General features: G+C 38.2%; 2 protein-coding genes across 2 annotated transcripts; one reads left to right on the top strand and one right to left on the bottom strand.

The window, feature by feature from the left end:
• Window positions 1-3,873: 3,873 nt before the first annotated feature.
• On the bottom strand, window positions 3,874-7,114 carry LOC149244537 (indole-3-acetic acid-amido synthetase GH3.6-like). Its single transcript, XM_089374883.1, has 4 exons — window positions 6,669-7,114; window positions 5,830-5,931; window positions 4,779-5,608; window positions 3,874-4,692 (listed from the first exon to the last, which is right to left on the bottom strand). The coding sequence occupies exons 1-4, from the start codon at window positions 6,983-6,985 to the stop codon at window positions 4,112-4,114; spliced, it is 1,830 nt and encodes a 609-aa protein (XP_089231009.1). The 5' UTR covers window positions 6,986-7,114; the 3' UTR covers window positions 3,874-4,111.
• Window positions 7,115-12,492: 5,378 nt separating this feature from the next.
• Window positions 12,493-13,038, top strand: LOC149244536 (uncharacterized). Its single transcript, XM_089371573.1, has one exon. The coding sequence runs from the start codon at window positions 12,493-12,495 to the stop codon at window positions 13,036-13,038; it is 546 nt and encodes a 181-aa protein (XP_089227699.1).
• Window positions 13,039-25,754: the final 12,716 nt, after the last annotated feature.

The following is a 25,754-nucleotide window of genomic DNA, read 5'->3' as shown; positions in this document are numbered from 1 at the left end:
AAATAAACCTCAGCTAAGTCTTGGGTGAACAAACGAGCCATGTGTTGACCCTAGGCTTTGCTTCCACCGCTACCTCTCATACTATGCATTCGTTTTCTAAGAGGCATGATGTGTTAGGTGTCGGCTCTTTCCTCAAGTGTCTACGTGATCTACCACCACTAGAAATATGTAGTGCTCAAACCTGGAGAAAAATCTCTTACAACACACTAGTTACCAATAAACTCTTACCCCATCTACTTGATACCAAATACATTCAAGGTACACGCTACCTGTGACGCATGCCTTAGAGTATAATTATCTATAAGAAAACGAGACACCCCCCTTCTTTTTTATGCAAGAAACTAGAGGTACAAACCTCAACAATCATAATACCATTATAACTTGAAGAGCATAGCTAACAAGCCTTGAACCAAGATTAACTATTTTGAAAACACCACAAACCCAACAACTTAGTGCTACGGGCACTTACAGGGGGAGACCAAAACATTTGTCTAAGAAAACGACCCAATTGATACCAACAAACCTTTGCTATAGAGAAGAACAAGACTAAATTCCTACTCCAGGTTGCCAAACCCAAAACCCAACAAAACTCAGATAACCAACACACAGACAACACTAGGAAACTTTTGTCCGAGGCAAATAGCATACCAAAGAGAAATTACAAGAGAAGACCGAAACTGAGCGGTTAGGAGAACAATTTCCACGAGCGCCAACGCCCACTAGTTGTGTGTATAACCCAGTCTCATTTGCAACTTCATCAAAAACAAGTGTTCCACTGAATCCCACCAAACTGCACACCCAACTAGAGATTTTCCTTTCCCGATTAGTGCCTCCACACCTCTGGCCATACCATACTTTGCTTGGTTCTTGAAGTTTCAACAAAGCAATCCCCGGAGAGCAACAAGTCTTAACACACACACACATCAGAGGCAAAGGTTTCATCTCCTCACCCCTACTCAGGCGACGACCTCTACCACCACCCACGGAAACCATAATTCTCACCACCCCAAACCATGATATTAATATCCATCTATAACGTTGCATGTGGGCTCATGCCAGGGACAACTTGTGCCCCCTGGCTTTTAATGCCCATAACTTCAACAGGGGTGGTGGGTTCATCCCACAAGACCCCACCTCGATCCTTAGACTCACCCCTATCCAGAACCTTAAAGTGCAAATCTATCTTATACTATAAAACTTTAAAAAATATTTGGATCTCTAAATGATAGATCTAGGATTAATATGGATTAATTTCAATTACATTTTTTTTATAAAGTATAAAGTCGATATGTAATTTAAAATGGAAATTGAAATATATATATATATATATATATATCTTTGTGTGTGGGTTTTGTTTTATATGTGCGTTAACTAATTACTCATCTCTTTGATGATGGATTGCAATATCAATATTAGTTGTGAGGTGGCATCTCCTTCATACTGAAAAAGCAAAAAGCAACTCTAAATGAAATCATAAACTTTTGCTTTTGATTATTTTTTTCTATATAAAATTATGTAAAATTAAAGATTTGTTTATTATTATTATTTTTTAATTGTTAATATAAATATTATTTTATTATTTTAAAATGTGATATTAAGGGACAATATCTCCCCATACTTAAATTTAAAAAAATATATATTCATGAAATGGAATCTTTGGTTTTATATAGAGAGAATAATATTTACATCCATTTTTTTTATTAATAATATTTTTTTGAAATGTTACATGCCAACTCCATATTAAGCATTAAAGGAAATACAAATCTCCCTTCCACTTTGCATTAAAAAGCATCTCTCAATGAAATAAGAAATCTCTATCTAAAATATTTTATTTATAATCCATATTGAAATTTCTTTTGTTATTAATAATTTTTTAAAGGATACATATCGATTTTATATTAAGAATTAAATAAATTACTCATCTCTTTCATAATGAAAAGTGAAATTACAAAAAAAAAAAAAAAAAATCAATTACTTCATTCTCTCTATATAAAATTGTGATAAAATTATCTCTCTTAATATAGACTAAAATCATTTAATTTTACGTTATGTCAACAAAACATAAAATCATCAATTATACATCACTTTGTACTAGATTGTCTAGATTGTAATATCAATATTATATTTTTAGATCTTATGTGTAAAACTCTATATTGATTAATGAAGAAATTATATATACTAAAAAGTAGAAAACAATGCAAACATAAATTGAATTTTTTTACTTTTAATTACTCTATTTCTCTATATAAAATTGATATTACTCTATTTCTCTATATAAAATGTATACTTACAAAACAACATCTCCGCTATAGTTAATGTTGAAGATAGTGCTTCCGTTAATGTAGTAAGCTAAATTTATTTGGAGTTGGTTAGATATTCTCTCAACTACAATTTCCCAATTTAAAATTAATTGGATCTAATTCTAACTATATATATCATATTTGTGATTAAAGGTGTGAAAACTATTTGTATGTGTAACTTAGTTTTCTTTCTTGGTATCAGAGTCCCTTTCGGCCTGACTCCCTATGGGAGGGCCAAGAATAGGTACAAGTGTGTGTACAGTTTGTTTGTGTGAAGTTGTGTATAGATTTTTTTTAGGGACTTCTCGTGTAAATATGCTTCTTCCGTGCCTCAAGAGAGTATCTTAGAATGATGGAATTGAATCCGTTTTAGCCTAAATGTCAACAATATGGTCTGAGGAGAACAGTGAAAGGTTTGTAGCTCCACATCAATTTAAAGTCAAACATCAAGCACAGATACACAGAAAGCAAGTAGCGTGAAGGCTCTCCTTATTGTCAAGGTGGAAGAGACAATTTTCCATTGATGCTTGTTGTGGCATTGAGAATAGTGTTGGGCCACTTGTGGGAAGTTGCAACAGAACGTTGTCCATGCGCGTGTTGATTGAGTTGTCCATCTGTTTGCTAGAGCTCATGTTGTGTGAGACAAGCAATATGGTAATTTGTGTAATTTGTAACCAACGTTCATAAGTTTTCATCTACATTAGATTTGTGTAAATAAGGCCTCACCCCTCTCTCTGATCTCATATATACCCATGCTTCTACGCTTTCATTTCAATTTTCTTATGTTCAAGATTTTAGTCTATTTCAAATGTGACGAAAATAGCCAGATCATGCAAAAGGAAAATGATTGTCAAAGCTCATGCTTACTGTGGAGTTTGTAATTCTGATTCCATGGTCTGCTATTACCGTGGTATTTTCTTTGCAATAGTGTCAGATCTAAGACCTGCAATTTCCTTTTAAATGCACAATGGGCTTCTTGCTTTGTATAGGAATTGGAAGGATCCTAGTAATATCATAGAATACGTAGCAAAGAAGACTCAAAGACTTTTAATGGGTGGAACTAGAGTTAATGGGCTTCTTGCTTTGTATAGGAATTGGTAGGATCCTAGTAATATCATGGAATACGTAGCAAAGAAGACTCAAAGACTTTTAATGGAGGAACTAGAGTTAAACTGAATCTGTCCACACATTTGTAGGACACAGAAATATCTTGGAATTGGAAGATTCTGAGAAATTTAATGAGTACAAAGTTACAAAGAATTGTGGTGTTCAATGGTGAATAGATTGTTATTTACATTACTATAATTGAAAGGGCCTTTGTTCCCCTATTTGGTAGCTAATATTGATGTGGTTCAGTGCATTTTTATACCCAATCACAGGTTGTTTGTCATGGTGTGAGGAGATTGGTAGTGATTAGTATAATGCATTTAGCATACAACATGTTTCCGAAAGTTCCTTTATAGAAATTTGGAGATCTATCTCCCACGACCAATTTTCCTAGCGGCTTGATTTTTAACCCAACAACGCATAAACCAAGGTTAACCAAATTTCAAACCCAAATGAAATTTCAACCATTTAATTTAACCCAATATAATAACAAGATACACTTAAACCATTTATTTTAAGCCAATATAATACTAATAAGAAAACTACATATTCCAATCCAACATCACTCCATACTCCACCTATGTATTAGGTATCTAGTTTAATCACATAAACTCATGACATTGTCAATCTCTCCATCCGAGTTACGCCCAATCTCTGCATCCGGGAGTCCAATGCGGCGGATATTGCAAATCTCTCCATCTGAGTTACGCCCAATCTCTGCATCCGGGAGTCCATTGCGGCGGCTGCGTACTGAAGTAGGAATGCATGACCCTGGAGTTGAGAAGTTCAACAATGGGGGTGAATTTAACGCATCTGGGAGCTTTGTATTGATTTATGGATGCCCCTCTACTGATAGCGTAATCCATCAATTCGTCGAACGTTCCCTTCTCGACTACCCTAATTTCCAAGGGGCCGATAGACTTATCCGACGCTCTTCCTTGCCGATACACAGAATTCAGGGATTCTTCTACAGTCAGGCAGCAATCTTCAAAAACCGAAGGAGGAACTGTAACTGCTTTGCTGTTGAAGCGAAGTTCCCAGTAGAGCACATAGTGACCAGGTATTGTAGCTGTGTCGGCATAGCTTGTATACTCGATCAACTGTGCGTCAAACGGCTCCAAATGCTTAACAGAGTTCTGTACCGCACTGTGAAGCTCTACTTCATCCGTTTTGTCTGAGTCTATACTCAGCACAACGTTCTGTCTGCATACAAAATGGAATTGAGGCGCAGCGTTGTGGAAGCCAGTCACACGTAGCACATCCCCCACTCTGTAACGATTCAAACCTGCATAAAACCAGTACTTTTAATGCAACATTCACACCAATATAATACACAGAAATGTCTAATTGAAAATCTTGTGCATATAGTACCAGCATATGTGGTGACCACAAGCTCGTATTCTTGCCCAAGCTTCACGTCTACAAGTTCAACCAGCTCCTCTCGCTCTTTCTCGTCGAGGGTCTTTGGCGAATCGAGTGTGTCACCACCTGCTTCTCGTTTCCGGTGAACGGGAAGGAACTCGAAATAGGCCATGTTTGGGAGTAAAGTGTATGACACTTCTGAAGGCTTGCAGAGAGGTTTCAGATTAAGTCCAAAGTAGCATTCAGATGAAGCGTACATGGTGCATACCAGGGGTAGCCCGCCGCTGTAGTAATCCAAAGTAGGAATATATTGAGCCATTGCACCAGTCACAATCACATCGATGTACCTGGTGTTCGGCCACAGCCGAGTTATAATTCCTTGCCAAGATTCTGTTGAACATTGCCTTTCAATAAAATCAGCTAACTCTGGGTTCGGGTGCAGAAGCTCCCCGACGGCCTCTCTCACTGATGGATCGGTCACCTCTGTGTTGAGAATGCCGGTTTTTATGTCGAGGCAAAATTGTTTCCAGTGCTCTTCGAGGAAGCGTATAGCTCTGATGAATCCAGAAGCAAAGACGGCTCCCATCCTTAGGACCTCGTTATTTTGAAGGAGGCCACATAGCAGTTGAGAGTACATGCTCTGGTAGGAATCGTGACAGAGGACAGCCTGGTTAGGACTGGTGTAAACATTGTAGGGATCGTAAGGCCTCTCCTTGAAGTGGTTACTCTTGTAATAGCTCGTCAGCACGGGACGTGCGAGCAACCCTCCTGGAGTCTTTGCCTCCGATTTTATGAAGAAGAAATACATTCCCTTTCCCTTCTCAAGTCCTTCCATGTATCTGCATCTCCAACAATTAAAGATATTCAGTCTAACACTCAACCGGCGGAAGATTATAAATATGTAAAATATGGTAAGAATATTTCATCAAATTGACTTGGTTATAGTTCGTTGAATTTAAAAATATTCCTAAAATGTCCCAAATTAAATTCAACAATCATAAAAACCTCCAACAAATTTGAATATGAAGATTGGACATATTTAAGAAAGAGAAAGACTCACTGATTCATGACGGGCATGAGAAGACTATAGAGAAGAACTTTTCTCTCCAATTCTTCCTGGATGGTGGGCATCAGCTTCCGTTCCCCAGCAGAGGTTCCCGAGCTGTGCAAAATTTGTCACACAAATTTGTCAGGAGTCTTGACAAGTTTCTGCAACCCACCGATACTATACTAATAAAAAACATGGGTCATTTTTATATGGATTTTAGCATATTCTGGATATTCAAATTTGAAAATTGGAAATTGACTTTAATTTTATCCATTTAAACTTGAGCATATGTCCATATCTCAGATTATTTTATAGATGTAATAGGTGAGCAGCTTCAATATTCTGAAATCTTCTGTAAATAAGTAGTTGCAAATTTGATTTACCAAATATTCTAAAATATGCGATAAACCAAAAAACTCCTACTATATATCCGAAACATTCTAAAATCTATACAAAACCAGCCTCCAAAATATTTTACTATGCGTCCTTATGTTGATTGAGGATTCCTACATGGGCGAGGTCAAATAATTGACCACGCCCATATGGAATATTCTGGAATCCATAATCGATTTAACTTTAGGGATTTTACAACTCATCAAAGTGTTAGCCGCAAAAACAAATTATTGACTTTGCTATTGCAAGTTTCGAAATCTGCTACATGAAATAATTTGTCAGGATAATAAAACAATAAACAGTCAACAACCTGCTACTGCTAACGTTATATTACAAATTAAAAAGAAGGATTTAATGTTATGTTACAAATTTAAAAGAAGGATTTAATGTTTTTTCTATTCGGAACAGTAATTGTTTTCTGCCCGATCAATACAGAGTAGAGTGAAGATGGTTAATACCTTGTGAGGAATTCGGAAATTGGATGAGCAGAAAGAATGGGGGAGGTATCCCCGCTAGCAATACGACGTATGTCAGGCTTCACATCATCATAAGTGATTACTGGCACACACTTCTTGAAAGTGACTCTATCACTTCGTCCATTGAGACCGTATCTCCTCAAGTATTCGGTGTCTGCATTTCTCGACAAGATTGAGGAGAGCACCTGAGTCTGCACATCGTCTGCATATGTGGTGACGGTCTCGATGAATTCCAGAGCTCTCTTGTTTCGATCTTCCAGAGAAGAATTCATCTCAACTTCCGGCAGTGTAGTCGTCATAGCAAAATCCCGAATAGTATCACCGATAACTAGGGCGGCTGGTGATTTTTTGGGGAGAGCCGTATCGTCTCTTGAACCTTTGTCTGCAAAAGAGGAAGCAGATTTCTACAGGAAAATCCTATTCGCTAAAGATTTCTGTTGTGATCTCTCCCACATACAAAGAGTGGAATTTATAGAGAAAGCAGCTCATGGAAATGAGCGACTAGTCAAAAACATGGGGAGTAAATTTCATCCTTATGTCAGTCAACGGTTGAATAGTGAAAGAAGTTGGTAATTTACAAGAAGCAGCAGATGGTGTGAGTAGCCTTTAGCCCTTGTCGCACGCGCTAGTGTTTCACCCTCCGGCAGGCGGCTGGTTACAGAATTCCAATTCAATTGCTTGAACTGCACGTAATGAATACGAAAACCACGGAAACGGTACCAGTTGCAGCACAACACACGGCCCCAGCTGTCGGATTCTGACGTTCCCGTGTCGGGGGCGTAAAGTGGAAACGTGAATCAATTTCGAAAACCACGGAGACGGTAGCAGTTGCAGTACAACACAGGGCCCCAGGTGTCGGATTCTGACGTCCCAGTGTCGGGGACGGTAAAGTGGAAACGTAAATCAAAATCACAGTAAGACTTTCACGTTTTCCACCATAGAAATTGAGCACCGAGAGTGAACAAATTAAGAGTAACAATTCACGTTTTCCAGCTGCATCGGAACGAAGAGAGAAACGAGGGTTGATATGAGTGAATTCTTGACCCGTGAATTGCGTCTGGGAGAGCCGACCTTGACTAGTTCGTTGCGTCGTCCATTGAATATCCCAGACACGACAGATTATGCGATCACATGCATCCCAAATGGACATGAACAGTCTCGCATTGGAGATCACTCAATATTTTAAGTACAATTTTTTTAATTGCCTTTTCGTTTTTTTTTAATTGCCTTTTCGTTTTTTTCCTTAATTGTTTATGGAACCACTATTCAAAAAATTCAGTACTTGCATCATGAATCAGGTTTTTAATGGATGAACATTTAGATTTTGGATTATGGGTGGATTTGGATCAAAATCTTACCTTTAGTGATTGCTTAATTTAGTATAATAGTCGCCCATTAATTAAATTATTTTATTGTATTGCTTTTTAAATTATTTTGTTTTAAATATAGACCCCTGGTTTAATTTAATATAATAAATGCAAAGAGTTGTCCCTTCATTAAATAATTTAATTTAAAGAGTTATCCCTTCATTAAATGCAAAGAGTTTTCCATTCATTAAATAATTTTAATTTTGTTGCTTTTTGAAATGTTATTTAGTTTAAATGGGAACAGTGGTCCATGGATTATGGAGTTTTCCATTCATTAAATAATTTTAATTTTATTGCTTTTTGAAATGTTATTTAGTTTAAATGGGAACAGTGGTCCATGGATTATGGAAATTTTTTAATGGTTACCATTATTTTTTATTGTTTTAAAAAATATTTATGTATTATTATTATTAGAAAGTATGATTCATTAAATATGTAGAATTAGTTGTTTGATTATTTTAATTGATTTAGAATTAATTGTATGGTAATTAGTTTAATTGATTTATAATTAATTGTCTGTTGAATAGTTTAATTGATTTATTTTATTATTTTTAATAAAAAAAATATTGTGCATTTATCAATTAATTGTATTTAATTAGTTAATTTTATATTAATTTGAGAGAACATTCCAAAAACATCTTTTTATTTATCTATTAATTAATTATAAATTAAATTTATTGTTTGGAAGGGAATCTAGGAAACATCTTTATTTTTCAATTAATTTAATTATATAGATATAATTAATTTTTTATCAATTAGGTATTGTTGTCTATCCATTAATTTAATGAATTTAGGTATTGTTGTCTATCTATTAATTTAATAAATTTAGATATGGTTGTCTCCCCATTACATTAAGCAATTGTTAATTTAATGAATTTAGATATGGTTGTCTCCCCATTACATTAAGCAGTTGTCTTTAGTGAGATTTTTTGGAAGCTTTTTCTTGTTTTGGAAGGAATCTAAGGAGCAACTTTTGATTTATCAATTTATTTTATTTAAATAAATATAATTACTTTTCTTTCAATTACATAAGGTTGTCTATCTATTTATTTTATTGTTTTGGAATGAATCTAAGAAACAATATTTTATTTATCAATTAATTTATTTTAAAATATATAATTATTTTTTCTATTCATCAACTAACTTTGTCATATTTTTAGAGTTATGAGTCATTAAATAAAGATAATTAGTGGCTTATTTATTAATTTGATTGTCTTATTTCATTGTTTTGAACAAAATATTGGAAACATCTTTTTATTTACCAATTAATTTAACTAAATAAATATAATTAGCTTTTTCTCCACGGGGTCTTGGATAGATGGTGATCGGTGCTCTGTTAACGTACTTCTTGATGCAAAGTCACCGGTTCAATTTCCTTGATATATTGGACATGTTGAAGATGTAGTCATGTCAAGCTTACAAAAAATAAATGTAATTAGTTTTCTATTTATTGATTTATTTTATTTTATTTTTAAAGTTATGCATAAGAAATTAGAATTAGTTGTTTATCTATTAATTTAATTACTTTTTTTATTTATCAATTAATTTAATTAGATAAATAAAATTTCCTTGATATGTTGGACATGTTGAAGATGGAACTAGTAGAGATTCTAACAGTTGTTATCAAAAAATGGAGAGGAGCAAGAACGGGATGACAGGCGACTGGGGTTAGGGTTTCGAAGCAAGAACGCGTTACAGGTCACAGGGACGGGAGGGCGATTAGGGTTGAAGGCCTCGTTACAGAAAACCTCCGCAGCTACCTTACCTCTTCCATTAGTTGTTTATAGCTCAGCATTTCCGGTTAGTTTGTATTAACCCTAAACGGTTATCGGTCCTCCACTGACATACTCTGTTGCTCGAACCGATACTACAGGCAGCTGTCAGCTAGCGGTTTTGACAGTTATGGAGGACATTGTTGATTATTCCACGGATCCTACGGAGAACCAGCCCATTTGGACTCAGCCTGGGACCACTGCGAAAGATTTTTTCTCATTTGACCATGAATTTACAGCGGAAGTAGAAGCCCTCCCCACTTTCTCTAGGCTGCGCATCCCCTCCATCTCTCTGCCCAAAGAAGCCTTGGCTATTCAGGATTTCACCGCCCCTCCTCTCTTACCAGGCACCTTGGTTGTTTCTGAGCACTCGCGAAATCCTAGCTTACAAACCCTAGGGCAGGGTTCAGGTTCTTTTCACTCCGCGGCGGGGCCGGACAAACCCCTGGCGGGATATCTACCGGAACAAGACGATCAGGCACCGGTATTATCTGCTCCCTTGGACACGGGGACTCCTCTACCCGGCAACTTCACTGGAATTGGCATCATTTCAGGGCATTTTGACAACATTAGGGTAAAAGGCCCTATGGCAGCAAGGGGTTCAGTCACACATGCGGCGGCATAGACTGGCAAAACAACTGAAGGCACGAGCAGCAAACACAGAGGGGCATCCAAGAGGAAAAGGTGTCTCCTACAGAGCAGCAGTGATATCTTCCTTAAACTTACCGAGGATACACCATTTCTAGAGTCAATGGATTCGGCAGAAAAAGTACTGGTGGGTCGCGTCAGGGGAAGGCACTACAGTGTGGAGAGGCTGCAAAAATGAGCAAAGGAAGTTCAGGATCATCATCTGATGAAACCCCCTAGGGTTCAAACCTTTGTCAAGGATTGGTTTGCCCTGAGATTCAAATGTCTTGCACATACAAACTGGGTCCTCTCCACTATTTGGCACATTGACCAGGCACCTGTCCTCCTCCGAAGGTGGACGCCGATGTTTGATCCTGAATAGGAAAGAGTGGAGGTTGGGCCTATCTGGGTGCGTCTTCCGGGCCTTCCCTGTCATTTCTGGACAGAGCATATTTTCAGGCAGATTGGGGATGCTATGGGATCTTATCTTACTTTTGATGACTCTTTTCAAACAACTGGAAGAATGGCTTATGCCAAGATTTTAGTGCACCTTGACCTCTCGGAAGGACTTCCTGAGTACATCAACATTCAATGGAGGAATGCTACGAGGCGGCAGATGTTGGACTATGAAGGGATACCCTTCAGGTGTAGGCGCTGCCACAAAGTGGGGCACCTATTCAAAGATTGCCCACTGAATGGGTGGAATCTCAGGAAGGCTGCTAGACAGGCTACTCAGGAATCTCAGGAGTAGGAGGCACAGTCTCATGGAGATCCAGCAAGGGAGGAATAGCCTAGGGCTTCTGAAGACATTCCTAGGAACGCCACTCCACGTTCTGAAGGAACAGCTGCATTATCTGGTCCTGGATTGAAGACTACGGAACTGGCTCAGAGAAACCCGAGGAAGCGTGGCAAGCCGCCTCATCGTCCTCCGCCACCAGTTCCAGCTCCGGCCATGGCAGCCTCGGGAGACTCCAATACTTCGGGTATGAATTCCATTCACTTGACCCCCTCTCAATGCATTTCTGATATTAATAATAATACAATATCTGGGCTGTCATTGGGACCGGGAACTGTAAATTCGATGGCGGCCTCTGTTCAGATTACATGTGATATTGCTCCCCCTCACACTACTTTCCCCCCCACGCCCCCTTCCCTTTTTTGTACCCCTCCTCCGGCGCTCTCAGCCTCCTTGACTGCTCTTTTTGTACCTAGATACAATACTCGTTCTAGATCGAAGAATTCGGTACAGGATCAAGTCGGACTTGACATCATCCATCCCCCTCCCCCACCTAAGGCTCTCTGCGGTCGTCCCTCTGATGTTAAACGTGCACAAGCACAAGCGGATGACGATATTGCTTTGGGCAAACAATACACCATACCTGGGGTCCTTAGAGCCAGAGAAGCCCCCTCCGAACCCCCTCCATGAAGATTTTATCCTTCAATTGCAGAGGGCTAGCTAGGCCTGATAAAAAACTAGCTCTACGTCGGTTAATCTCTTCCGACTCGCTGGATATTATCTTCCTACAGGAGACTTTAGGCTCTGTTGATGATATTACTCGCACTCTTGAGCATTCTCTTCTGGGATGGAAATTTTCGGGATTGGATGCCCAAGGCCGATCAGGAGGGCTCGCTTTGGGCATCAATTCTCGTTCTATCAAGTTTTTAAACAGCTGGGGAGGGGCTGGATTTATAGGGGCTGATGTACACTCAGCAGAGCTGGGAATGCTTTTCAGAATCATCAACATTTATGGGCCTTGCCAGAATCGGCCTGAGTACTGGGATCATCTTCTGAGATTGGAATTATTTTCGGTTGATAATTTGATTCTTGGAGGGGACCTTAATTTTTCCATAGGTCATTCAGAATCCTGGGGTCATCGTGCTCAGAGGGACACCCTCTCGGACTACTTCTCGTCCATTCTGGATTATCATCACCTGATCGATATTCCCTCTGCAAAGATACAAGCCACATGGAGGAACAATCGAGTTGGTGAAAATGGTTTGGCTAGGAGACTGGATAGATTTTTAGTCAAAGAATAGGTTATGGATCTGGGATTCAACATAAGGCAATGGGTTGGCATGGGTGGACTCTCAGACCATCTGCCTATATATATGGAAATGGAAAGTGGTAGAGCTAGGCCGAAGGGTCCGTTTAAATTCAGCTCAACCTGGCTCAAGGAAGCCTCGTTTATCAGCATGGTGACCGATTTCTGGAAAGCAAACCCTCCAGGGGAGAGGGGAAATGTAACAGCAGGATTTATCAATAACCTCACAAAGCTGAAGAAGATGTCCAAACTCTGGGCTCACCAAAAAAGAATACAGGATGATCAAACTCTGAGACAGATAGAGCTCGAGTTGGTTGATTTTGAAAATGTGCTGGGTGGTCTATATAGCTCAGAGGAGCATAAAGGTAAGATCACATCCCTCTACTCGACCCGTGGAAAAATTCTTAAGGAAAGGGAAGACATCTGGAGGTTGAGGAGCAGGGCTATTTGGATTCAGGAGGGGGATGCTAATACTAAGTTTTATCAAAAGTTTGCTAATGGGAGGAAAGCGATTAATACCATCTGGAAAATGCAGGACGAATAGGGAAGGACAGCAAACACATTCCCTCAGCTCGCTTCTCTAGCCAACTCTCATTTTAAGAAAGCCTACAGTGACCCCAGGGAAGCTAACTTGGCAGAAATTATCAGAGTTGCTCAACTTTTCCCCAGATTTGTGGAGCAAGAAGATGAAGATGAACTGATGCAAGAAGTAACATTAGAGGAGCTAGAGGCCACATTAAAATGGTTTAAAAAGGACAAAATCCCGGGACCTGATGGCTGGACCATCGAATTCTATCTGGCTTTTTTCGAATTGATTGGAGCGGATCTACTTCGAGTAGTTGAGGAGTCAAGAGCTTCGGGTCATTTGGAAGCTGCCATAACCTCCACCTTTATTGCACTCATTCCGAAGTCTGATAATCCGACCACCTTTGATGAATTCCGTCCCATTTCGCTTTGTAACTGCTTGTATAAGATTATTGCCAAAATTATAGCAAACAGGTTGAAGCCAATCTTATCGAAGCACATCTTGCCTGAACAATTTGCTTTCCTTCAGGACAGGCAGATCCATGAGGCGATTGGGATAGCACAGGAAGTATTACACTCGCTCCATAGCAAAAAAAGCAAAGGTATGATCATGAAGGTAGATTTATCTAAAGCTTTTGACAGAGTGAATTGGTTGTACTTAAGAATGCTTTTAACTCATCTTGGGTTCCCTTTCAATTTTATAAAATGGATTATGGGATGCATCACTAATATCCCATTTAGTGTCCTGGTCAATGGGAGGCAGGGGTGTCCACTCTCACCGCTTCTGTTTCTACTAATCATGGAGGGGCTCAGCTGGATAATCAAAGAGGATCACAGGGAGGAAGATTAAAGGGTATAAAGATAACTGAAGATTGCATGCTCACTCACTTACTGTTTGTGGATGACGTTCTGATTTTTCTCAATGGAAGCGTTGGAGATCTGACAATCATCAGAGATATCTTTTCTTTATTTCAGAAAGCCACGGGGATGATAATTAATGATGGAAAATCTACTCTGACGGCCACAGCTTGCTCCCAGCATGAAATCCAATATGCTCTCCACCGATTCCACTTTGCACAAATTGGACTGGATGAGGGATTGAAATATCTGGGTTATAAGTTAAAACCCATTGGATACAAGATAGCGGATTGGACTTGGCTCATTGCCAAGTTGGAAAAGAGACTCAGCATATGGTATCTCAGATATTTATCTCGGGCTGGCCGACTCACTCTCATCAAGAGTGTCCTGGAAGCAACCCCGGTCTATTGGATGTCCCTGGCTTGGATTCCAAGAGGCATATTGTCAAGGATTCAAACACTCTATTGCAGATTCTTATGGAGGGGTAGTCAACCAGGAAGAATCTTCGCCTGGGTCAAATGGGATGCCCTCACCCTTCCGAAAAAATGGGGAGGCTGGGGACTAAAAAAACTTGATGATTTTTCCTCAGCCCTGGCAGCGAAGCTAGGTTGGCAGATGGTCACATCAGACAGTTTGTGGATGAGAGTGGCTTACTCGAAATACATTGCCCCTTTACAGACTTTGGATTGGATCAGGAGACCGGTTAGACTCAATGCTGGAATATCGATTATTTGGAAGGCTGTCCTGAAAGCCTTGGACCCCATTCGCACAAGCCTAACTTGGAGGATTCATTCGAGAAGTAGGGTGCGTATTGGAATCGACCCGTGGATTGGATGCGGGAACATGCATAGATTGCCTCTAGATCTACTAATGCACCTCGGAGAGCAAAATGTTACACACCTTGCTCATATAGCAGATGAGGCAAACTCCACTTTCCTCTATCAAGCTTGGAAATCAGGCCTACAGCTCAACATTCCACCTCTTTGGCAGCAGCACTGGAGGGACTATATACAGGCTCTCTCGGAGGCTCATATACGCATTACCGACGGAGAAGATGAGCTCATCTGGGCTTTGGAAAAAACGGGGAGATATTCTCCAAAGGAAGGATACTTAGTTCTAGCGGAGCCGAGGAAGCCCCAGATCCTTCATTCCTGGTGGAAACACCTCTGGAAGTTGAAGGCGCCTCCCAGATCTAGATTATTAATGTGGTGCATTCTGAGAAATAAAATCCCCATAGGGGATAACCTAATGAAGCGTTCCTTCCATGGTCCTCACTGGTGTTATCTTTGCAACATTGATAGTGAATCTGCATCTCACCTGTTCTTGAAATGCCCTGAAGCCCGTAAGTTATGGGCCCTTGTGACAACAGCCGCCCCCACACCTTGTGACTGGCAGGCAGACTCTCTGATAGAGGCCTGGAACTTGTGGTACTCCACAGTCACACCCCACAAATTGAGGAACCTCCCCTTGCTGTTCTGTTGGGCTGTCTGGATAGCCCGCAATCTTTATATTTTTCAGAATACCCCTCCCAGGTGGCCTATAATAGCTGCTAAGATCAAGGCAGACTATGATCTCATCCCCGATGACCCCCCGCCCCCTCGCACAAGGAACATCACCCAGGAACTGATTGACCCCCACATGCCTTGGGCATATTTTGATGGGGTCGCACAGGAAGAAGGTTGTGGTGGGGGTGCTATTCTTCATTTATCAGAGAGGCACTCATACAACTTGATCATGGGTTTAAGGAGGGGTACTAATAATTTTGCGGAACTATCAGCAGCCATGCACATTATTCGTTTTGCTTTGGAGAAGAACTGCCATGCTTTACAATTGTTTGGGGACTCTAAAATTGTTTGCGACTGGTTGAATAAAAGTTCTTATTGCTGGTCATTCTCATTGAGACACATACTAGATGAGACATTAAGATTGATATCCAATTTTGACTATTTTACATGTAATCACATCTACAGGGAGCGGAACACAGATGCTGACCACCTTTCCAAAGAAGCTGCGATCCGGGAGCCGGGCATCTAGTTGATCCGTGAACAGAATGAGGAGCTCATTACCAATACTATCACCGGCCGTTTATGGACATTATGGATTAGATTCAGGGCTCCTGATATCATATTTTTGTACATATTTCTTATCACTGTTACTGATCTGGTATGCGGCTATTTTTATGAATAGCACAGTACTTTGTTTTGAATATTATCTCCCTACGTGGATTAAGATAATATGTTTCTTTTTTTGAGCCTGTTGCATTTTTCATGGATACTTTTCACAGTTTTGTTGGGCTATTACCTCCCTGCGTGGATACAGGTAACTAGCTTTGCTGCTTCTACGGAAGATGATAGACTATCTATAAAAATATCGAAATATGCATATGCATCTACAAAATGTAATTTTTGTTATTAATGAAATTATGAATTTTTCCATGGGAAAAAAAATATTGAAGATGTAGTCATGTCAAGCTTACAAAAAATAAATGTAATTAGTTTTCTATTTATTGATTTATTTTATTTTTAAAGTTATGCGTAAGAAATTATAATTAGTTGTTTATCTTTTAATTTAATTACTCTTTTTATTTATCAATTAATTTAATTAGATAAGTAAAATAAATATCACACAAGTTTCATAACTTATTTCTCAACATAGGCTATGAAGTGTGCACTAATTTTGGGGTTTTCACAAGATTTTATTGTGTTTGTAGGGCTTAGCATATGAACTTCCCTTCAGGTATTTGGTACATAGGGTAAAGGTTCTAGGGGTTCGATTACGTTTCCCTTATCCCCTTTTCGATCACGAACAAATTATCTTTTTCTTTGGTTGTCTCTTCTACACCCTAGTTGTCCAGATAACTATCTCACAAGGGACGATCATTCACTAGATCAATGACAAGGATCATTGCAAGTGGGCGTAACCTAGGAAGTGAATCCATGTGAACCAATACCAAAATCTAAAGTCGATTTAATAAAAATTACTTTTCCTTCCCTTGATACTTCTCCCAATCACAATAATGTTGCCATAATTTAGCCTCTAAAATCCCTTCTTCTCTAAAGCTTAGCCCTGACACGAAAGTGAAGATCAATATCCTAGCACAGACAAAGAAAAAAAGGTACATCAAGGTAAGGTTTGCAAAAGTCTCTATCATGGTCACTAAGGATACAAATTTGGAGGTGATTCCACAATTTTTCGTTAAAACCCTAGTTGCTCGCTTTTGTGTAATGTAATGGATGGAAAAATCATAGAAGTCACTACTAGGATATGTTCCAAAGTTTCAAATTTCGGTCAAGGGTTGGTTCTATTTCATTTTTACTTTGAAAGCCAAATGTAGCAAGATTAAGAGGTCTTCGTGGAACTGCAGCCCGTCGAGACTGCTCAAAAATTGTTTAGTGGATTTTGAGCCTAGTGAGCCAGTGTTTATTTAGAAGGTTTGAGCTATCCTACCTAGTCTCCCTCTCTTTTAATGGTTTGTGCAGATCCTCAATGCCCTTGGAAATAAGATTGGTTGTTTTCGCTAGTTGGAACCCAACTAAGCTATTAAGCCAGACCACAAGTGTGTTTGGATACAAGTGGAGGTAGATTTAAGTGAAAGGCTCCTAGGAGAAACTTAACTAGTGTTTGGATCATCATCTTGGACTCAAAAATTTGACTATTGGAACCTTCCTTTCTAGCATTAGGTATGTCATGAAATCAGTCTCATCTATGTGTAATATTAAAAATTATTTCCCCCAACCTCAGTCAAGAAAAGAGTTGTGGTAAAATATCAAAGAATGTGGAAAAGGTCAAGGCATTGGAAGTTGGTTCTCAATCAAAAGGAAAAGATGAAGTTATATAAGAGGCTCACTCAGTATGCAAGCTCAAGCAGGGATTCGACACAACCTAGGTGAAATTGGCAAGGATCAGGCTCATGGTCTTTCTTGTTTTATGATTCCATCATCTCATTTTGGTGTAAAAGGTTCCTTCTCTTTTTTGGAATCTTCCCTAACTAAAGAGGTGATTTCCCCTCACCTCTCATGCTCCCTCCATACATTATGGTGATCTCCTTCTGCATTCCCTCTCTCCCTCTCCTCCCCCAAAGCCTTCTAGTCCTTGTGTTGAGCCCTTGGCCTGAATGGACTTATCCCCATCTAAAGGTTTTGATCCATCATCCTTGGTTCCTGCCTCTAAGACCTCACCTAGGAAGGGTTACACCCTTCACCCACGAACAAGGCTAAAAGAATGTTCCTCCTCTCAAGGGATCTTAAAGCTCTCAACCCAATTCAACCCAATCTGGTTAGTCATAAGTCCCACCTCCTGAAGGCATAACATTAAGTAGTTTTAGACATCAAGAAATCTAGATAGTGGCCATTAATAGGGCCCTTAGAGAAGGGAATGCCCTAAAAAAGTCATCCTCATGATGGTTTTATCCTTTAATGCAAGAGGGGTAGGGTGTTTTATAAATAGATTTCCCTCATAAGGTTGATAAAATCCCATAGTCCTAATGTTGGAAGGTTCTTGAGAAAAAAGTTGGTTTGGGACCTTGGCTTAAATTTTAGGCTTTTTCATTAATGGATGCAATGGGTATTTCTAATAGTCTACTCACTAGTTGGAGTCTTGCCTTTAAGGCACTTTCAACATCTTCTCTTAATTCTACTATCTCAGTTAATTATTGAAAGCTAAGGAGTTTGGTATTGTGTTAATGATTATTAATATTTATGGTTCATACATAAACAAACTCTATTTCTAGGAAATCCTATTGGGGTCCAATGTATGGAATGTTCCACGTATTCTCATTGGTAGAAACCTAAATTTCACTAAACCATTGAGGATGATATGGGGGGAAATACAAGACCAATTCAGTGGTTTCCTCTCAACTTTTATTGAGAAGCATGGCCTTGTGGATGTAGAGATAGTTAAATTATCTCCTATCTAGGGAAATTTTCATGTCCATGAAGATGTTGTATTTAAAAGACTAAATCGCTTCTTCATCTCCACTTTTCTAATGAACAATTCTTTTATCATTAAGTCGCGGGTATATTTAAAAGGTTTATCAAACCATCTTCTGAACCTCTTTATGATGGTATTGGTGAAAGAAAAACAGCCTTTCCATTTAAGGTACAACAATAGTTGATTCTAGGAAGATGATTGTAAAAAGCTAGTGGAAGAATAATGGGAACATTTGGTTTTCTCTCCTTCAATATCTCATATGTCCCAATTTGTAGAGAATATATCTAGGATCAAGGAGGCTACAAAGAAATGGTTTATGTCTTATAAGGAAAAATCACAATCTCTGATAAAATAAGTGGAATGGGGTATCATAAATCGTTATCAAAGGAATTCTTTTGGTATTTTTTTAGCATCTAATTTAGCACGTCTTCTGGGGTTGGAGTCATCTTGAAAATATCTACAAGAAAGATAGGAAATTGCCTAGAGGCTCAAAAATAGAGCCATATGCATCAAGGAAGGAGGTAATAACAAAAAAGAAAACATTAATATGAATCCTATAGAAAAATTTTGAATTCAATTTGGGAAATAAAGAAATTAAACAATAGTTTGGAATTCACTTTCAAGGAAAAGGTTCTCCAAGATATATCCCAATTTAAAGAACTTGTCAGCTTCCCCATTAAGGAAATCCTGAGGTGATATCCGAAGTCCTTCAAATTTTCACTGAGGAAATGGATAGAATCTTGGAAAATGAAATAATGGAAGATGAGGTTATGGTTGCAATCCATGCTCTACATAAAGGAAAGTCCAAGCTTGGATGGCCTTTTAGTTGAATTTTTCATGGAGTTTTATGATCTTCTTAAGAGAACCTCCTAAAAGTAGTGAATGAATAGAAGCAATCCAAAAAGGTGTTGGGAATGTTCAATTCGACTTTCCTCACTACGATCCACAAAAAGAATGATGGAGTTACTTTTGACAACTTCTGGTCAATGTCTTGCCATAATGTCATATATAAGGTCATCTTCAAGGTTAATTCCCGCAACCTAAAGCTTATCCTGAGTGACCTTATTTTGAAGAAAAAAATGGTTTTCTCCATGGAAGACAAATAAATTATGTGGTTTCCCTAGTCTAAGAGGCCATAAATTGAAAGAAGTTTTCTAGCATCCCACTAATCACTCTCAAGCACAATCTTTCTAAGGCATACGATCGTGTGAGCTAGAGATTCCTTTGTATTTTCCTCTTTAAACTAGGAATGGACCTCCATTTTCTCAACTAGATTATGGGATGTGTCCAATGTGTTTCCTACACGGTGCTTATTAATAGAGCCCCCTCCTAATTTTTTAACGCTTCTCATGGGATGTGACAATGCTATCCTCTCTTCCCTTTCCTTTTTCTATTAGTTGCAGTAGCACTCAATAAGTTGTTATCTAATGCAAAGTCTGTGGGCTTGGAATTAAGGTAGTGGATCAATAATGTCTTTCACATTTACTCTTTGTCAACAATACCTTTATTTTTCCTTTGTCTCTTAGGGGGGCCTCTCCACTTTGAAATCCATTCTAGATTTGTTTTGTAAAGTTATAGGGATGGTAGTGAAAATTAACAGATCTTGTTTCATTTCTCATGCTTCATCAAATACTATATGTTTTCAGGTCAATATTTTATTAATTTTCCTGCATAACCCTCTAGATGAAATTTTTAAGTACTTGGGTTTCAATCTTAAGCCAAAAAATAGATTTGTTTATTATTTATGGTTGTACAACAAATTGAAGCTCGTTTCTCACTCTAAGTCAATAGACTTCTGACTAGAGGAGTAAGGTTATGTTAGAAACTAGGACAATGCTGAGAGGGGGCTTGAATCAGTATTGTGACCAAATTATACAACTACTACCATTTAAAAAAAATTGCTCAAAGTAAATAATTCTTGAACGAGTAAGCAGAAGCACACCAATTCATAAATCAGTACACAACAATATAATGGGGAAACCACCAAATTTATGATGCAATTTATAAGTTACAACTTGTATTACATCAATCTGCCTGCAAACTCCTACTTGCATGTTTCTCGGGTTGCCACCCGAAGGAACCTGCCACTTCGTTATTTATCATCTACCACCCCTAATTTAACAGCTACCATTGAAAGTAGATACCACCCTTGATTTATCAGCTGCTACTGAAAGGAACTTCCACCCCCGATTTATCAGTTTCTACTTAAAGGAGCTACCACCCCTAGACTGCAAGATCCAACTTGCTAGCCATGTTGATCCATATTTCATACCATGTTTCAAACTCAAACCAACAATACTTTATTTCTTCAAGCATGATTCACCCTCTCTCTCTAACACAACTCAACCACCTATTTCAATCACCAATATCACCAATGCATTCTCTGCATTTTTCCACACCCCTTAGACACCAATTCTAATTCACCTTTATGATACACACATATGCATTATCTTGCACAGTTAATTTTTATCAAGCTTTGTTCATAAAAGCATTATAATACACCTTCAGCAATTTCCTTCTTCGATATTTTATCTCTAATTGATAGTTCAACAACAATAATAATAGAAACTTGTTTCTCTACTTATTCATTTTTTGCTTATAAAGAATTTGAGATGATAATTTTAGGATTTATCTTTGGTTATCTTCGGCTCAATAAATCCTCATCTTGACTTGTCTTTCACTTGTGTTCTACTTCTTTCAACTAATCTTGATGTGTACTAATGGTACTCAGTCTCATAATTGTTTTCATAATCTCAACCTCTAAGTCTTATGTCGATTTATTTAATGGTCGTGCATTTATAGGTTTTCACTGACATCACTTGTGCCACGACTTCTACTGACGTTATCATGTGTTGTGTCAGCATGCTAACTATGTTGTTGTGACAGTTGTACACATGTCACTTGTTGATCCCACGTCATGTTGTTTGGTCCATGAGTCATCTAGGTCATCAATATGGGTGTGTTACCTATCTACTATTAGGATAATTCATGTTCGATTGGGCAACAGATCTGGGTCATTAATATTTTGTTAATTGGTTGATTTGACAAATACTATCAAAACATGGACTCCCCCTTATTGATATAATATTAATGGGGGGGAATGGGGGGAGCAATTCTGCTATTTGTCATTGGCAGATGATAAACCCCTTTGACCTTCACCATTATGCATCAATCTCTGTCATAGGTTGATTGATCCTAGATCAAATGGATGACCATAATTAAATGAAAATCCCCGTGTGTGTTTGACGTTTAGAAAAGGTGGGGGAGTTCGTTATTTAGCTTGTAGAAAAACCAATATGCATGGAACTCTACACCTTTGACCACCAAGTTTGGTGAAACTCCATACTACTGCCAAAATTAACACCAAATTTAGCTTGAACCTTGACCTTTTAGCCTCCAAAAATTGGCTGGCCATATCTTTTGATCTTGGAGGTATTTTTCATACTTCCATATACCATTAGAAAGGTAATTCCTAGAACTATCCATCTATGGTACTTGCATGAAAAATTGAGTAGATCTTCTATACTAAAAATTGGTCCAAATATTAGGAACCTTAGCCACCTTTATTAACACCTTTGACATGCTTTTCAATCCACCTTTGACATAACTTTCTAACAATCTCCATGATACTACTTTTGACATCAATGAGATCATATTTCTAACAATGCCAATGATAACACTTTCTAGCAAGTTAACACTTCTTAAAGAAATTCTCAAAAGCATCCCAATGTATTGGATGTCGATTGCTCTAATTTTGAAATTCATTATATCTATGATCTTGAAAATTAGTTTTGATTTCTTATGTGTTGGTTCTCACCAAGCAGGTGGTATCCCTCTATTTAAGTAGGAAAAGACAACATCCCCTAAAAAATTAGGTGGGTGGTGTATTAATTTTTTTTTTCCATTTCAGCGAGCCTTTGGCATCCCATAGTATATGGAGGCTAGCTCATAACATTCTCTATGGGGTCAATTATTGAAGTCAAAAATATTTTCATAATGAACCAATTGAGTACTAGTTTAGGAAGCCAAGGAAATATTATAAGGGATTCATTGTTTGGAAATATCTTGTTTCATCTCTTCGTTTGATCAACAACTAGACAATTTGGCATATAGGGAACAACAAGAAAGTGAATCTAGGGTAAGACCCTTGGCTTGGTGTAGGTGATGATTATATGTTATCATGTCCTGTTAGGTCCCTATACTACTAGTGTAACCCCTTATTGTTATTAGTACAACCCCCTTATTATATTGTTGTGCCCATGTAGTCCCCATATTGTTATTATTGTGCCCCATAGCAGCCCACTATTGTTATTGTTGTGTCCTTACATTATTATTGTTATGTCGGCTCTGATTACATTATGACCCCCTAGAATCATATATATAGAAAGGAGGTCTTGTCATTTGTATCATCTAAGAATTATTCATTTGTGTAATTTAAAGGAGGTTTCCCCCTTGAAGAGGTTGAATTCTAAGGCGTTGATCTTTCTTTTCTATCTTTTTGTGAGTTGGTTTCATAACATGTCCTCTTCTCAAATTACTCCATTAATCTAGCTATTATTTCTTTGTTGATGTCCAAGCTCAATTCCCCTAATACTGTGGTATATATGGATGGAAATATTTAGTCAATTTGGAATTGACAAGGCTTAAACCTTCTAAATGGGAATATATATGGGCTTGCTAGCTTCAAATTCTAGCAAACTAAGAGAAGACATAGAGGACGATCTATGTTGGTCCAATAACCCATGTAATAGAGATTTTACTACAAAGTCAGGCTATTCATATTTTGTTGAATCTCAATTTATTGGAGAAATGAAATGGTGGTGGAATATAATTTGGAAGTTATGTTGATCCAAGAACTCAAGTAATAGAGATTTTACCACCAAGCTAGTCTATTCATATTTCGTTGAATCTCAATTTACCAGAGAATCGAAATGGTGGTGGAATAGACTTTGGAAGCTCCATGCCCCACTTAAAGGCATGTTGGCAAGCCTATCTACTCCCTTTTATTTTGACAAAATAAAGGGGCCCTCCTAGAGTTTTTACTAATTTTGTAATTTTTTGAATTGATTGGATTGGTATTCGATTGATTTATGCATTTTTTCTCTACTCATCATTTTGATCTCTATGTTGAATTCCATTTTTTTGCATGATGTGTGTAATATTATATGGCCCATTCTTTCAGCCATCAGTGATGCCAAGGGTTATTTCCTTTGATTGTTATGATAACTAAATTTATCATTACTCCTAATAGCAAGAAAATGTTTAAGTTTAAGGGTCGTCAAAGATTCTGTAGCAGACCTAATTGAGTTTCTAATGCTAATAGGATAACTTATATAAACTACCATATCGACTCTTATATTAATCCTTTTATATATGTATGATGTGTGATTTTAAATGTTTTAATGTTCAAACCAATGGTGATAACCTAAGGTTTATACCCTATATTGGTAGTGTTGTATGTTTTTAAACATTTCATTTACATCATTTAACAATTCAATCATATCATGTATTTCAATTAATGGTCCACTGATTTCTAATTAAATATATGATTCTCAATTATTTGTTTAATGGATTCGCACTTATGGCAAATACTAGTTTCGATGGTGTGTTACATTATCACGTCTATTCATCGATTGATCTGGAATCCTAAGTCCCAAGTGTCAACCTGTGGTGATGTCAATTGTCATATGGATCGTTATCCCACGACCACCACTCATTTCTCATATCCCTAGGCCATCATGGCCTGACTCGAGCTAGTACTTGACAGTAGTTGAATTCATTACTCGGGTTTTCCAAGAGGGTTCTCCAAAAAAACCCATTTCGTCTCTTCTCATTTTAGTCCCAAGGGCACTGCAACTTAGGGTTTGATGGTTGGTCTTTTTATTTTCCTGAACCATGTTTTAATCTATTTCTAGTCTTTACCCCCAACATGCAGCATGTAGTGTGAACCGATCTCATTAGGGCAGAACTTGTTGAAGCCAATGAAGAATGTTTGGCTATGTTCAGCCAAGTTGGCTAATGGGAATTTTTACAGTTGTTCTAGGGACATAGTGATGAGGTCGTTAAAGCTTTTTCTGCCTATTTTAATGGGAGGAGAGCCCGTGTGGGAAACCTGGAAATTAAAATTAATTTGGAATTTGTAGCAATATCAACACACCTTCCTCTTAAAGGCTAAAGTTGGTCTAAGAATGTCACAATTAAAAATGTCCCATGGAGGAAGCTCCTCGCTAGCAAGGACTGTGAGTACCATGTTAAAGGCATGCATGTATCATCTTTGAAACCCAAATGGTGTGATTTGTTGCATTTGATTCGTTGGTATATAACTTGTGAAGGGCAGTATAACATAGTTTTTATGTATCATATCAAGATTTTAATGGTTTTCTTAGGCCAAAAGCTTAACTTGCCCTATTATTTGATGAAGAGTTTAATGAAAATGTCACAGGCCTATCAAGCCAACCACAAGAACCCTAAAAGGTCCTTATTCCACCATAGTTTGATTTGCATGCTAGTTAAGCATCATTTGGCTTAAATGGGTGATAACTAGGATTATTTTCTTGCTCAAAATGGTTATCACAAGCCTTTGTCATTTACTCTTACTCAGTCTTCTACTACAATGGCCCCTAAGCCCTCTCTTATTGGTTCAACTCCATCACTAGATGATGAATTCTGACAAGACAAGTGCGAGGCATATGTTCGAGCACCAAGATCACCTCTTTCAAATGATAGCCAGGTTGCAATTTTAAAAATTTTAACCTCCCTTCACTTTACCAAAAGTGTAGCAAGAACCCATAATTTAAAACCCTCCATATAGTCTCCTCGGCCCGAACCAAAGTCTGCCCAGTCTACACAAGAACAAACAATTGGTCAAATTAAATAGGATATGGTTAATACAAAGCAACTTCAAAGAAGAATTGCTCAAGCCAAAAGGACTAGGCATAAAATTCCCCC

This window comes from Pinus tabuliformis, chromosome 8 (assembly GCF_031772625.1).
Source record: "Pinus tabuliformis cultivar Carrire ecotype Pingquan chromosome 8, CPIR1, whole genome shotgun sequence".
Taxonomy (NCBI): Eukaryota; Viridiplantae; Streptophyta; class Pinopsida; order Pinales; family Pinaceae; genus Pinus; species Pinus tabuliformis.
The sequence above is the reverse complement of the archived record's forward strand: the minus strand, read 5'-3'. Positions and strand labels throughout refer to the sequence as shown.

What these genes read in the sequence shown, in the direction of transcription:
- LOC149244536 (XM_089371573.1), top strand. Translation starts at nt 12,493, where the DNA reads ATGGATCTGGGATTCAACATAAGGCAATGGGTTGGCATGGGTGGACTC.
- LOC149244537 (XM_089374883.1), bottom strand. Translation starts at nt 6,985, where the DNA reads ATGACGACTACACTGCCGGAAGTTGAGATGAATTCTTCTCTGGAAGAT. An exon ending in ATTTCCGAATTCCTCACAAG is followed by an intron (nt 5,932 to 6,668) that starts GTATTAACCATC and finishes AATTTTGCACAG; the next exon opens with CTCGGGAACCTCTGCTGGGG. An exon ending in TGTGGTCACCACATATGCTG is followed by an intron (nt 4,693 to 4,778) that starts GTACTATATGCA and finishes GGTTTTATGCAG; the next exon opens with GTTTGAATCGTTACAGAGTG.